The sequence below is a fragment of the Danio rerio genome, chromosome 10 (genome assembly GCF_049306965.1).
Source record: "Danio rerio strain Tuebingen ecotype United States chromosome 10, GRCz12tu, whole genome shotgun sequence".
Lineage (NCBI taxonomy): Eukaryota > Metazoa > Chordata > Actinopteri > Cypriniformes > Danionidae > Danio > Danio rerio.
The window spans coordinates 41801277-41816860 of record NC_133185.1 but is presented as its reverse complement, the minus strand read 5'-3'; the positions used below and the strand labels follow the sequence as shown (position 1 = coordinate 41816860).

At 37.6% G+C, this 15584-nt stretch overlaps 1 protein-coding gene across 12 annotated transcripts in view; it reads right to left on the bottom strand.

Moving 5' to 3' along the window:
- si:ch211-176g13.8 overlaps nucleotides 1-15584 on the bottom strand; it is a 54046-nt gene that overhangs the window by 19550 nt on the left and 18912 nt on the right. For all 12 annotated transcript variants that reach the window (XR_012386485.1, XR_012386484.1, XR_012386486.1 and 9 more), the window contains 8 exons: nucleotides 15420-15465; nucleotides 11472-11548; nucleotides 11241-11385; nucleotides 8351-8484; nucleotides 8122-8176; nucleotides 5677-5805; nucleotides 5303-5425; nucleotides 624-719 (listed from right to left, as the gene is read on the bottom strand). Coding sequence is in view for 4 of the 12 variants with exons in the window: in XM_073915078.1 (XP_073771179.1) it covers nucleotides 624-719; nucleotides 5303-5425; nucleotides 5677-5805; nucleotides 8122-8176; nucleotides 8351-8484; nucleotides 11241-11385; nucleotides 11472-11548; nucleotides 15420-15465 (805 nt within the window). In the remaining 8 variants the exon portion in view is untranslated. The remainder of the gene's footprint in view (nucleotides 1-623; nucleotides 720-5302; nucleotides 5426-5676; nucleotides 5806-8121; nucleotides 8177-8350; nucleotides 8485-11240; nucleotides 11386-11471; nucleotides 11549-15419; nucleotides 15466-15584) is intronic.

Here is a 15584-nt window from a genome sequence, read left to right as displayed (position 1 = left end):
AACCCATTGCTTTACACTTTCAACAGTCTGTATATATGGCATGTATAGCCCTGGGGTCAGGAAGATAACATTATCCTAATTTACATATTATATATAATAATAATATATAGTTTTATATGTTTTTTTTAAGTTAAATAAAGGAKGATATATATATATATATATATATATATATATATATATATATATATATATATATATATATATATATATATATATATATATATATATACAGTGCTAAATGCAACAAGAAGAAAGAAGCAAAAAAAATAACAAGCTCTGAAAGAGATCAAGCCTCAGCCAGGTAATAAAAAGTAATGCAAAAGTAACGTAATGCATTACTTACCATAAAAAGTAACTAAGTAATGCAACTAGTTACTTTTTTGGAGAGTGACTCAATATTGTAATGCATTATTTTCTAAAGTAACTTTCCCCAAAGCTGCATTTAACAAACTTCAAATTATGTGGTGAACTTTCATTTAAGCCACTTTTAACCCACAATGAATGTCAAACATGTCTGGTAAAATCATGTTGGTGGATGGAGGAAAGAAGTTTAGCATTTTTTTTCTCATATGATTGTTTATTAGTAATGTTAAAATATATGAAAATATGTAATAGACACCTACCGAATCATTTTCACCGGGCTGATACTGAAAGGGGGCGGCTTTTTGAAACACAGCGTTGTCCTGAATAAAGATCTGTTGGTGTGTCTCCTGTGTCACCTACAAACACAAAAATGCAAACTATTAATGTGACGATGACTAGAACAGTAGCACAGCCAATACATTATCCTCCGTAAAACAACAACAGATCCCCAGAGTAGGAAATTCATGAACAGAATATGTGTTTGTGCGTGTGTGTCTGTGCATCTGGTATTGCTTACATGGTGGAGACCAAAGGTATGGCAATAACAAAACGTTTTGACCTAGTGGGCACATTGTTTTGGTCTCCATGAGGAAAACAGATCATAAATAAGGCAGAATGCAGATTTTTTCTTTGGTTTTAGTGGCAGGGTTGGAGTTGGTGGATAGAACATACAGTTTGTACAGTATAAAAAGTCTATGGGAAGTCCCTATACAGATCACTGTACGTGCGTGTGTGTGTGTAACTTGATGCTGGACTGGAGACATTAAACCTGAGTACCGTAAACTGAATGGAAACACTGTGGGAATCATCAAATTACAACAACACAAGACTACAAACAGGCCTAATGACACTTAAAAAGAACTGTAACATTGTTTCTTAAATAAATACACTTAAATAAAAATTGTGTGTTTCTAGGGTGACACAGTGGCTCAGTGGTTAGCACTGTCGCCTCACAGCAAGTTGGTTCAAGTCTCGGCTGGGTCACTTGACATTTCTGTGTGGAGTTTGCATGTTCCGGTTTCCCCACAGTCCAAAGACATGTGCTATAGGTGAACTGAAAAATCTAAATTTGCCGTAGTGTATGTGTGTGAATGAGTGTGTATGGATGTTACCCAGTACTGGGTTGCAGCTGGAAGGGCATCCGCTGTGTAAAACATATGCTGGATAAGTTCATAGGTTCATTCCGCTGTGGCAAGTATTAATGAATAAATGTGTGTTTCTAGTTGTCATTTTTCTCTGCTGCTGCCAAAACTTTTAAGGGTTAGTTCACCCAAAAATGGAGATTTACTCATCACTCTCTCGCCCTTAAATTGTTCCAAATCAAAAAGTTTTACTTTTGCAATGAACACCATTCATTCATTCATTTTCTTGTCAGCTTAGTCCCTTTATTAATCAGGGGTCGCCACAGCGGAATGAACCGCCAACTTATCCAGCACGTTTTACCCAGCGGATGCCCTTCCAGCAGCAACCCATCTCTGGGAAACATCCACACACACACACTCACACACTATGGACAATTTAGCTCACCCAATTCACCTGTACCGCATGTCTTTGGACTGTGGGGGAAACTGGAGCACCCGGAGGAAACCCAGGCAAACGCAGGGAGAACATGCAAACTCCACACAGAAACACCAACTGAGCCGAGGCTCGAACCAGCAACCTTCTTGCTGTGAGGCGACAGCTCTACCTACTGCGCCACTGCTTTGCAGCAATGAACACCAAAGAAGTCATTTTGAAAAATGTTAAAAGCATGTAACCATTGACTTCCGTGTTGTTAATTTTTTTCTACACAAGTCAGGTTTCTGGTTTGCAGCTTTTTACACAAAAAATAACAGAAAACAGAAAAAATACTTAAACAGGTCTGGAACAATAAAGCTTGAGCAAACCATGAAAGAATCTTCAGTTTTGGGTAACTATCCCTTTAAGGCAAGACACTGCAGGCAAAAACACAGTTTTGGGGGAGTTCATTAGCTTTTATTTGTCAATTTAATGAAAATAAAACACCCTCAATGCACTTTTAAGAGTTTCTTTTCATTCATTCATTTTCTTGTCGGCTTAGTCCCTTTAATAATTCGGGGTCGCCACAGTGGAATGAACCGCCAACTTATCCAGCAAGTTTTTACGCAGCGGATGCCCTTCCAGCTGCAACCCATCTCTGGGAATCATCCACACACACATACACACACACTCATACATTACGGACAATTTAGTCTACCCAATTCACCTGTACCGCATGTCTTTGGACTGTGGGGGAAACCGGAGCACCATTTGTCACACTTTATCTATTTGTGTCTGTAGACCCCAGTTACAATGCATACTTTTTCTCAAAGGGTGATTTTTTTTCTCCTGCACGAAGCCATAAATCTGCACTTACATGCACCAAAACATAGTTTATTCATATTTAAAGGTTTCTACAGAGGAATATCTTCATACTGTATATAATTTACCAAATTAAATATAACATTTTATTCATCAAAAATTGCGAAAATGTATTTTATATGGGTGTTAGCAGCATTTACAGAATTATGGAGTGATGAAAAGAAATTCAGCAATAACAATTATTATATTTGACTATAATATAAAATGAAACATTAAACGAATTTCGACTTCATCCAGTGTTCAGATTTTTGAGCTAGAAATATATGCAAATTAGTGTATATTTAATAAAATAGTGCCTATTTTGATTATTAATAAATAAGATTTTAGGACAATGGACATTGTTATTTTGATGTCCAGTAACGACATGAAATGACGTTGATATTTGGTTGTTTTTAGGTTGTGTTGGACAGTTACCAAAATCCAATGTCCAAACATCGAAAACCAACGTCATACCGACGTCAAATACTGACATTTATTTGTCAGGTATGGCAACCTAAGTCCAGTGTCTTATAGATGTCATATTGGTAACATCCACACAACATCAAGCTGAAACATCATTAGACGTTGATATTTAGTTGTTTTTACGGTTGTGTTGGACAGTTACAGTACCAAAATCTAATGTCCAAACATCGAAAACCAACGTCATACCGACATCAAATACTGACATTTATTCATCAGGTATGGCAACCAAAGTCCAGTGTCTTATAGATGTCATATTGGTAACATCCACACAACGTCAAGCTGTAACATCATTAGACGTTGATATTTGGTTGTTTTTAGGTTGTGTTGGACAGTTACCAAAATCCAATGTCCAAACATCGAAAACCAACGTCATACCGACGTCAAATACTGACATTTATTCGTCAGGTATGGCAACCTAAGTCCAATGTCTTATAGATGTCATATTGGTAACTTCCACACAACATCAAGTTGTAACATCATTAGACGTTGATATTTGGTTGTTTTTAGGTTGTGTTGGACAGCTACAGTACCAAAATCTAACGTCCAAACATTGTAAACCAAAGTCATACTGACGTCAAATACTGACATTTATTCGTCAGGTAAGACAACCAAAGTTAAATGTCTGATAGATGTCATATTGGTAATGCCCACACAACGTCAAGCTGTAACATCATTAGACGTTGATATTTGGTTGTTTTTACGGTTGTGTTGGACAGTGACCAAAGTCCAACATCGAGCCAACATCTTAAACCAACATCATATTGATGTCAGATACTGATATTTATTCATCAGGTATGGCAAACAAAATCCACTGTCTAATAAATGTCATATTGATAACGTCCACAAAACGTCAAGCTGTAACATCATTAGACGTTAATATTTGTTTGTTTTTAGATTGCGTTAGAAAGTAACAAAATGCAACATGTGTCTGACATTGCACATTGACATGAGCCTGAAGTTGGCTTCTCACATCAACCCCATTTTCATTTCCAAAAAAATGCATCGTCCAATCTGACGTCATGTTGACATCCTGTGCCTGCTGGGTTAGTTCATTTTTTAACCTTATTCATCTGCTGTGTCTTCATCTAAAAAGCCATTCTGTCTTAACATACCATAATAATCTCATTCCTGAAGCACTGCAGACTCTATAAAGCAGGTAGATTTTCCTCTTTAAGGTCAGTGTTCACTGCTGGAGCTGGGACTCAGTCCAATAACCCTCCAGTGTCAGATCAGGTTTCCTGCTCTACATTCGGCCACTGTGGCTCATGTGTTTTTCCATGGCAGTGCAGACTCAAATGTGTGTGTGTGTGTGTGTGTGTGTGTGTGTGTGTGTGTAAATTTGTGTGTATATTTGTGTTTGTGTGCATGTCTGTGACAGTGTGTGTGCATGTGTGAGTAGTACGTGTGTATCTGTGTGTATATTTGTGTGTGAGTGAGTGCGTGTGCATTTGTATGTATATTTGTTAGTGCGTGTGTGTATGTGTGTGTGAGAGAGAAAGAGAGTGTGTATTTGTGTGTATATTTGTGTTTGTGCCTGCACATGTGAGTGTGTGTGTCTATTTGTGTTTGTGTGTGTGTCTGTGTGCATATGCGTGTGTATAATTGTGTTTGTGTGTGAGAGTGTGTGCATGTGTGATTGTGTCTATTTGTGTGTATGTGTGGGTTTGTGTGCATGCATGTGTGAGTGTGCGTATTTGTGTATGTTTGTGTGTGCATGCGTGCTTGTATTTGTGTTTGTGTGTGTTTCAGTGTGCATGTGTGTGTGTGTGTATTGCTGTGTGTGTGTGAGAGTGAGTGTGTATCTGTATTTGTATGTGTGTGTGTGTCTGTGGGCATGTGTGAATATTTGTGTATATGTGTGCATGTGTATTTTTGCATGTGTGTGTGCACATCTGTGAGTGTATGTCTGTGTGTGAATGTGTATTGTATGTCTGTCTGTGTGCATGTGTGTGTTTAATTGTGTGTGTGTGTGTGTGTGTGTGTGTACATGTGTAAGTGTATATGCCCGTGTGTGTCTGAGAATCTGTGTATTTGTATATATATTTGTGTGAGTGTGTGTATTTGTGTTTGTGTGGGTATGTGTGTATGTGAAACTCACCGAACTGGATGTCTCCAGCAAGCTCTGGAAAGTGTCTTGAATGCTTTGCGACGTCTCGAGCTCCGTCTGACACAGCCAAATCAGAAAACCCTGCGCGTGATCGTAAAATCCACCATCAAGAACCTGCGATGAAGGAAACAGGAAAAAACAGATGTCTATTATTCTTTTTCATTTATTTTATTTTAGAAGTTCATTTACATGTACTCATTTAGCAGACACTTTTTAAAATAAAGTATACATGTACATGCCTCTATATAAACAAATAAGTCATCCATTCTCTTTATTTGATCAAAGAATGCATGAATACAATAATATTGTAAACGTTTTTATTAAAAATCAAATGATAACCAGTGTTCAGCACTATCTGTCCTCACCCTGATGCAGCTGATCAGATCCGTCTCATAATAGCGATCCTGATGAGCATTAGTGGCTGACAGAGCGAGCAGGTAATCATTTCTTGATTGCGTGGCTTTCGACTTCCATTCATTCTTTTTGGCTTTTAACTGAAATCAACAGGACATGTTTATACTGGATGTGCACTTGACATTTGATCACAGTTGATTTCTTAGAAACACTGCAGTTCAGTAACATCCTAATTAAACACACAAATATATATACATATATATATATATATATATATATATATATATATATATATATATATATATATATATATATATATATATATAAAGTCAGAATAATTAGCCCCCAATTGATTTTTATTTTCTTTTTTAAATATTTCCTAAATGATGTTTAACAGAGAAATGACATTTTTACAGTATGTCTGATAATGTTTTTTCTTCTGGAGAAAGTCTTATTTGTTTTATTTCGGCTAGAATAAAAGTAGTTATTAATTTTTTAAAAACCATTTTTGGGACAAAATTATTAGCCCCTTTAAGCTAATTTTTTTTTTCCGATAGTCTACAGAACAAACCATCATCATACAATAACTTGCCTAATTACCCTAACCTGCCTAGTTCAACTAATTAACCTAGTTAAGCCTTTAAATGTCACTTTAAGCTGTATAGAAGTGTCTTGAAAAAATATCAAGTAAAATATTATTTACTGTCATCATGACAAAGATAAAATAAATCAGTTATTAGAAAGAAGTTTTTAAAACTATTATGCTTAGAAATGTGCTGAAACAATCTTCCCTCCATTAAACAGAAATTGGGGGGAAAAATAAACAGACATGTGTATGTATGTATATATATATATATATATATATATATATATATATATATATATATATATATATATATATATATATAATGTTGAGGTCAGAATTATTAGCCCCCTTGAATTTTTTTTTTTTCAAAAGTTTCCAAAATGATGTTTAACAGAGCAAGAAAATTTTCACAGTATTTCCTTTAATATTTCTTCTGGAGAATGTTTTCCTTTTTTTTTGGCTACAATAAACACAGTTTTTTATTTTTTTTAAACCATTTTAGGGTCAATATTATTAGCCCTCTTAGGCAATAAATTTTTTGACTATCTACAGAACTACAATGATATACAATGACTTGCCTAGTTTACAGAATTAACCTAGTTAAGCCTTTTAATGTCACTTCAAGCTGAATACTAGTGTCTGGCAAAATATCTAGTAAAATATGATGTACTGTCATCATGGCTTTTTTTTTACTCCACTTTGGAGTTCACATATATATATATATATATATGGATGTTTATAAAATGACTCTTTTTTATATAAAAATGGTCCATTTTGTCTTTAATCAATAAAAGTGAATGTATAATATGAAATATTAAAGAAAAAATAGTCAATTCTAAAGTTCAAACCTATTTAAAATACTACAAAATAATTACAGACATTTTTATTAATGCAAAAATAGGCATTGATTATTTAAAAGTGAATGACAATGTTATTATGTGCAGTGACATATTATTTAGAGAATAATTTTGTATTACTGCATAACTTTTTTTATAGTATATAATAATATAGCCTGCGATATTTTAGTTTAAGTTAACTAAATACAATCATAAATACATTTCCTTGGTAGCTAGCTGGAAAAAACATCCATTTCAAGTAACAAATACAGCATTAGTTGTTCAGTTCTGTTATTATATCCGCAGACGCGGATATATTTGTGTTTGCACGATTGATTTACATGTGAAGTCAATGCAAAGATGGCATTAGACATTCTGTGTTGCGCAAAAGAAAGTGTGAGCAAACATCTAACAAACGGAGCAATAAAACAGACAGGACAGCAAGCAGCTTACAATTGGTTCAAGGATGATGCCTGCTGGACGTGACCGAATTGAAGGACATTATTTGTGCTTTACATGTATGGCTGGTATTATGATGTGTATCAAATCTATAAACTAAATTGCTTAACTCTTTCCCTGCAGTTAACGAGAGAAAGTTTTACGGAAATTTGTGTTTTAGGTGTATTACGGTAGGGGAAGCCCTAATGCATGTCCTATGTGTGAGGTACATGATATCAGATGCTTCAGGAAATTGAATCTAAGAGAGAAAGTAAGATCATGGATAAAAATAAGAGTTATGCCACCTTCCTTAGACTTAACCCTACCGTTTTAGATCTTGTCTTGCAAGAAACCAAAATGAAGAAGCTTTACTTTTATAATTTGTGTCATTGTTTCAGATTGCACACCTAACATTGTAGACTATCTAATATGGTAAATAAGATATATAATGTATATTAGACTGTATATATATAATTGCAAAATTGTCTGCAAATTACCACCACAAAATCTGTCATTTTCATCATAACAAATCACAAAAAAATAGTAAAAAACTAGGGGATTATTGATCAATGGTTAGTGGGGTATCCCTACATTACCTTCACACTCGCCCTCTTCAAACTGGAGCGCGACTGAAACAGACTGAGCCTTGACCTTGTTTTGCAGGAACCAAAGAAAAAAAAATCACAGCAAGAGAAAGAAGGATGAGAAAAAACAGCATAAAATGTTGAACCTTCATTTAAAACTGCCACAGCAGATAACCCCCTGCCCTGCTCTCCCGTAAGGCTGATGTCACTTCCTTCACATGTGACAGGTCAGTGAACGTACTTGGCCTCCATCTCAGCTTTCTCTCGGACGCTCTGCGATGTTTGTTCGGCCTCCTGGTAGGTTTTCCTGCTCTTCTCCAGGTCTCTGATCGTCCCCTGCAGATCGGCTTGAGCTCTGGACAGCTGTTCACTACACTGAGAGAACACACATCCATAAACACCAGGGCCCTGACCAAAAAATATAGATTTTTTTTTTCTTAATTGTTTAAAAAAAGTGGTTGATTCGATATCAATTCTCAAAAGTTAATATCAAGATAATTGTTTTTTTTTTGTTTTTGTTTTGTACACTGTAAAAAGTGATTAGTTTACTTAACTTAAAAAAATGTGAGTAAACCTGCTGCCTTAAAATTATGAAGTAAATTAACAATGTGCGGGGCGGTGCAGTGGCGCAGTGGGTAGCACGTTCGCCTCACAGCATGAAGGTCGCTGGGTCACTAGTTCAAGCCTCGGCTCAGTTGGTGTTTCTGTGTGGAGTTTGCATGTTCTCCCTAAGTTCGCGTGGGTTTCCTCCGGGTGCTCCGGTTTCCCCCACAGTCCAAAGACATGCGGTACAGGTGAATTGGGTAGGCTAAATTGTCCGTAGTGTATGAGTGTGTGTGTGAATGTTTCCCAGAGATGGGTTTTGGCTGGAAGGGAAACCGCTGCGTAAAAACTTGCAGGATAAGTTGGCGGTTCATTCCGCTGTGGCGACCCTGGTTTAATAAAGGGACTAAACCGACAAGAAAATGAATGAATGAATTAACTATGTGCATAATTATAAAAAAATAATAGAATTTCAGGTGTGTCATTTTTAAGTTGTCGACTTTACCTGCAGTTTGGCACTTTCACTTTTATTCAGGAAAATGTAATGCTTGCCCCCCTTGACAAAAGAGATATTGGATGCGAGTATAGTGTTTTTATCAGCGTGAGACACATACAGTTAGGTCCATTAATATTTGGACATCGACACAGTTCGAACATTTTTGGCTCTATACACCAACACAATGGGTTTGAAATGAAACAAACAAGATGTGCTCTAACTGCAGACTATGGAGTCAGATATGACTCAATAATTATTCACGCAAAAGACACAATGTACACATGCGTAGCCAAATTCACGTGCACAATTCTCACCTGAGTAAATTATAATTTTTTTTTTTTTCATTTTTATTGTTAAGACATATATAACTGTAAGGTTGTTGAACATTTGAAGTTCTAAAGCAACTGTTTTCTTGAAAAAGACGTGATAGTGTAATTAGAAACTGAATGAAACTGAAATAAAAATATTTACTCAGGTGAGGATCTTTTTTTATTTCAGTTTCTACTCAGGTACTCATTTACTCAGGTGAGGATCACGGGTCGAAGGGCGTCGTAACGCAACGTGCTGACCGCTGGACCACAATGGAGCCGTTATGCTAATGTGGCCAGAATGATACTTAATCCTCATCATCACCCTGCAGGCTACATTTTGCTCATGGGGCTGCGAGACAATAAATAAGAAGAGCGGAGCTGCGGCAAAATAATGGATAAAAAGAGTGAGGCTATGGTCAAATAAATAAATAAATGAAAAAAAGTGCGACTGCGACTGCTGGCGACTCCATTCGCCATGCTGGAGAGGAACAGTCAGTGCAAAAGGAGCGCAGAGTTGGTGTCATTGACTACAGCTCTCATCTGATTGGCTGAAAGGTACGAGTTGCCCTGACTCTGCCAGGAAAGTCTCAAAAATACACACACGTATCCAGGGGGAGTCGTACGTGAAAGAGGATTTGCACATTCTCATTCAGGATGAACTCGCAAGTTTTAAACATTCAAAACTTTTTGTACACTCCTATACATTTGCAAATGGTGTTTTGCATTTGTGAAACATATTTTATGAAAATATATTTTTATTTTGTGCATGTGAAATTTATTTGTGAATATAAATATTTTACGCACTTGAATTTGGTTTTATGCACGTGAATTTGGCTACGCATGTGTACATTTTTGTGTACATGTACATGTGTACACTTTTGCGTGAATTATTATTGAGACTTATCTGATTCCATAGCAGACTGTCAGCTTTAATGTGAGGGTTTTTACATCCAAATCAGGTAAAGATTGTAGGAATTCCAACAGTCTGCTTATGTGCCTCTCACTTGTTAAAGGTCCAAAAGTAATTGGACAATTGGCTTCAAAGCTGTTCCATGGCCAGGTGTGTGTTAATCCCTCATTACCCCAATAAGAATGAGCAGATAAAAGGTCTAGAGTTCCTTTCAAGTGTGCTATTTGCATGTGGAATCTGTTGAGATCAAGATCAACTTGTACCAGAGTATTGAGAAGAGTATGGAGAAGGAAAGGAACTGCTCATGATCCTAAGCAGTGAAGCATAGTTGTAGTAGTGACATGACATGGCCATGTATGGCTGTCAATGGAACTGGTTCTCTTGTATTTATTGATGATGTGATTGCTGACAAAAGCAGCAGGGTGAATTTTGAAGTCTTTCAGGCAATATTTTCTGCTCATATTAAGCCAAATGCTTCAGAACTCATTGGACAGTGCTTTAAAGTGTAGATAAAGAACGACTTACAGCAAAAGCAACCAAAGAGTTTTTGAAGGGAAGTGGAATGTTATTCAGTGGCCCAGTCAATCACCTGATCTGAATCCGATTGAGCTTGCATTTTAAAAATAATTGAAGGAAAATGCCCCAAGGACCAACAGGAACTGAAGACAGTTGCTGTAGAGGCCTGGCTTTTAAGGAAACTGATTTATTCAATTTTTTTAAGTAAAATCAACTTGTCGATTTTAAGGCAATGGGTTTACACATTTTCTTTGAGTAAAGTCAATTTGTTGTACATCTAAATCGAGACAGAGCCCTAATAAACACTCTCATAAATGGTCAGAACACTCCGCAGATTATCTGTTAAGTAATTTACCCTCTTCAGCTGCAGGTCTTTCTGCGTTCTGAATGTCTTCACAGGATCTGAGATCTGGCTCCTGTAGTTTTCGCATCTGTTAATTCGTGACTGGCTCACTTTCATTACACCCTCCAAGTAGGATCTCCATACGGCCCAAATGTTTCTGAACACATGTACACAGAGGATAATGAAGACAAGTGGACAATGCATTTGAAAATCAATCATATTTGTACTTTTTTTATATATGACCTGGAGTCTCTGGGCTCCTCTGATGGGGCTCCGGTCCACTCTCGTTTCAAATACTGCGAGGCAAGTTTATGCAGAGCCTACAAAGTCAGGTCACAAACACACACACACACACACACACACATACACACACACACACACACACAGTCATTTGAAAAAGTTTGAACACCCTATCAAAAATCCAGTGTTCTTTATTAACACTTTTCCTTATATGCTCTTTGGCAGGTCTTGAAAGAATAGCTCACCAGAAAATGAAAATTAATTTATTCACCCATCATTAGTTCCAAACCTGTTTGACTTTTTTATTCCATTTATAGACAAAAGAAGACTTCTACGAGATTTGTTTCTTCTAATATGGAAGTCGATGGTTACAGGTTGATGGCGCTGTGACTCAGTGGTTAGCACTGTCATGTCAAAGCAAGAAGGTTGCTGGTTTGAGTCCTGGATGTTCCCGTGAGTTTCCTCCGGGTGCTCCGGTTTCCCCCACAGTCCAAAGACATGTGCTAGAGGTCTGCATTCACATAAAGCGCGACAGCGGTCGGTAACTGGTGTCATTTGAATGGAAGCGGGCGTTCTAACAATATCACTCATGACTCCCGAGCGAGCGAACACGCGTATGTATGTGTGTGAATGAGAGATCATGAGAGAGCTTGGTGCTGTCTATGTGTGTGAAAGAGAGAGAGCTTGATGCTGTCTGTGTGTCCCTTGCTTGGTGCTGTGTGTGTTGCTACCGACTAGCTGAACTATGTATTGCTAGGAGGTTTTCAGTTTTGTTCCCCCCTCAAACCCCCGACCCCCCACCACCACCCCCCACCCCAAAATTTAGTCCCATGTGTGTGTGTGTGTGTGTTTATACAGACAGCTTATTATAGGCTGTCTGGACTATGTATCGCTAGGAGGTTTTCGGTTTTGTTCCCCCCTCAAACCCCCGACCCCCCACCACCACCCCCCACCCCAATATTTAGTCCCATGCAGATCACTAACATGCGCTATAGGTGAATTGGATAAATTAAATTTTCTATAGCGTATGAATGTGCCTGTGAATGTGTATGGGTGTTTTCCGGCTGAAAGGACATCCGCTGTGTAAAGCATATGCTGGAAAAGTTGGCGGTTCATTCTGCTGTGGCGACCCGTGATAAATAACGGACTAAGCTGAATGAATGACACATGAAAGAGGGAGATTGAGTGAGTCAAAGTCTAACTCTTTTGAAATAACCGAAGGGTCCATCTTCCTTATCTGATCTTAAATAGGTTGCCTATAATAAGTAATAAATATATAGTATATCATATTTTTTAAGATCATGTTTTGTAAAATATTCATTGATTAAAGTTTGAAGGTGCATACACTTATTTTTTCATGCGGATTTTCAAGACTTATGCTCATCTTGGCATCATTTATTTAAATTTTTATGTAATATTTACAGTGACCGAGTGCGCTTAACATGGTGTCTTTAAAAAAAAACAATTGCAATTACAAAAACGCCAGCAAATCAAGAAAAAGTCCTTATTGGTTTGACAGCAATAAACATATTCCAGCCAGGTCCGTCTCTTTTTTAAAGGGCCATGACACCCCCCACTTTCGGTTAAAGTCTACTTCAGAATTTTTTCAAAAGATGCATGATTAATGGGCGTGGAGCTCCGCTAGCATAGGGCAGGAGTGGGCGTGGCCAGCAGGGGAGTGTTGACAGTTAGCTCACAAAATGAGACACAAACCGTGAGGAGACGAATGTGTTTATAATTCACAAAGTTGTTCTAAATGTGAACAAACTCCTGATAAAAGTCAACGTCCGGCATTCTCCAATTCTCGCACTGCTCTCCCGACAAAAATGCTTGCAGCACACACACAGCTTTGCTGTATGATCGGCCCTGACAAGATCGCAGGGAAAAAACATGCAACAAACCCCGTGGATCATGGAAGCAAACACATATGAGCCTTCATGAACGGCTACTGCGTGCCGTGGGTCCGTGTCTCTCAGCTTGCTTGAAACTGGCATGACTTTCCTTCGGAAAGCACGTGTTCTTATGAATAATTAAGCAACCGGCTCTTCTCATAGGATAAGAAAACTGCTATGAATAATAATGAGAAACCGACGCGTCATCATTGCACTTGCAGTACTGCGCTACGTCGCCGATTTTGCTCCTGCCCCAAAAATCATTTTAAACCCGGAAGCTGAAATTAGCTGACAAAAGCTCAAAATTATCTAGTTTTCCCCACAATTAAAGCTGACAGGTGCTAACATTGTCTTAACTGATGCTTAACACACACACATCTGTTAATATAAAAAAAAAAGTTCTCCAGGGTCTCCTGAACCTTTAAGTCCACTTGAGAACGTTTTCTTAATTTATTTGCATTGTAATAAAATGCAGCGTGCTTTTTATTGTGTTTGCATTGTTTTAGGATGTGCGAAACATTTGCTGTCAAACCGATGAGGATCTTTTCTTAATCTGCTGGCATTTTTAATAATTGCATGTGTTTTCATTAGTTGAAGCATGTTAAGCTCTCTCAGCCACAGTAGATATTTCAATATATGAGCATAAAAATAGGTGGATTGAAACATAGTGAAAAAACGAGACCTCAAAAACAGAAAGGATTGTCTTCCTGGCCCTCAGACCACAAGCTGGCACTGTCAAAGCAATGCTCTGAGCTGCCAGCTCTGATGTGTGGACTCAGGAAGAGACCCAAGGAAGAGAAAGACTCCTGTTTTCGTGAGCCAATCAGCACGCGGCAGCCCTGCAGGTGCACAGGCTTCAGATCCAACAGCAGTGAGTCTCTCAGTCGCACACACTGAGCGTCATTCAGCCCGATGGATGCCCTTATTCACACACCGATCACCCACTGATCTTATATTAACGTCAAGAAGACGCTCAGCATGACAAGCAGTAAATATATATTCACTTTCAGTGTGAATCTGTTTATGCATTATGCACGTTTTGTTTTTCGCATGGCCTGATGATGAAGATTTTTGAGGTGCTTTGTGCTCTGCATAAATGAGCGCAGATATTATCCCTTCTGTTTTTTATGCAATGCACACACATAAAAACTGGTCCCACTTTATATTAAGTGGCCTTAACTAGTATGTACTTACACAGGAATTAATAGTTTGTTACAATGTACTTATTGTGTGAATACATGTATTTATAGTGTACTTCTGCTTGATTAAATACATGTATGTAATTACATCTGTAATTAACTTCTGTATTTACATTTGTAAATACACTGTTGACCATTCCTTACACCTTAACCCACCCTTAAACCTACCCATACCACCAAACCCATATGTCCATAACCCAATCCCTATCCCAACTCAAGACCACCACAAGTGTTCTCAAATACATTATGAACACAGTAAGTACATTGTATTTATTTTTTGATGCAAGTACATAGTAGTTAAGGACACTTAATATAAAGTGCGACCCAAAAACTTATATTAATGTCAGGAAGACATTCAGCGTGACAAGCGCTAAATATAAATCCCTTTCAGTGTGAATCTGCTTATGCAATCTACATTATACGCAATATTATACAATATTTTTTAAAACGTTCAATTATATCTTGAGATTTCTTTTTTAAACAATTTTGTTTTATGTGCATGTCTTTCGACTGTGGGGGAACCCGGAGCACCCGGAGGAAACTCACATGAACAAGGGTAGAACATGCAAACTCCACACGGAAATGCCAACTGACCAAGCCGAGGCTCGAACCAGCGACCTTCTTCCTGTGAGGTGACAGTGCTAACCACTGAGCCACCGTGCCGCCACAATGTCCAAATTAAACAAGTGAAATGAATTCACTTCAAGAGTAATCTTTAAAAAAGTGTCATAATTGAGGGATTTTGTCACAAGCTGCAACTGCCTTTCATTCAATTGTTCATTTTTATCTGGTATGAAAAACTAAGAATGCATCACAAATAAGCACACTGTAGATTATAAAGGTTTGTGGCCACAACTCACCTGTGAGTAATCTTTCTCTATTAGTGCTTTCTTCTGGCTGTAAGTCCTGAGAATTTTACACAGTCAAGCAGGTCATTACTAACACAACAACAGACTGACAGAAAACTCATTAATAACTATTTTAAGGGGATTGTTCACCCAGAACTGAAAATTGTGTCATCGTTT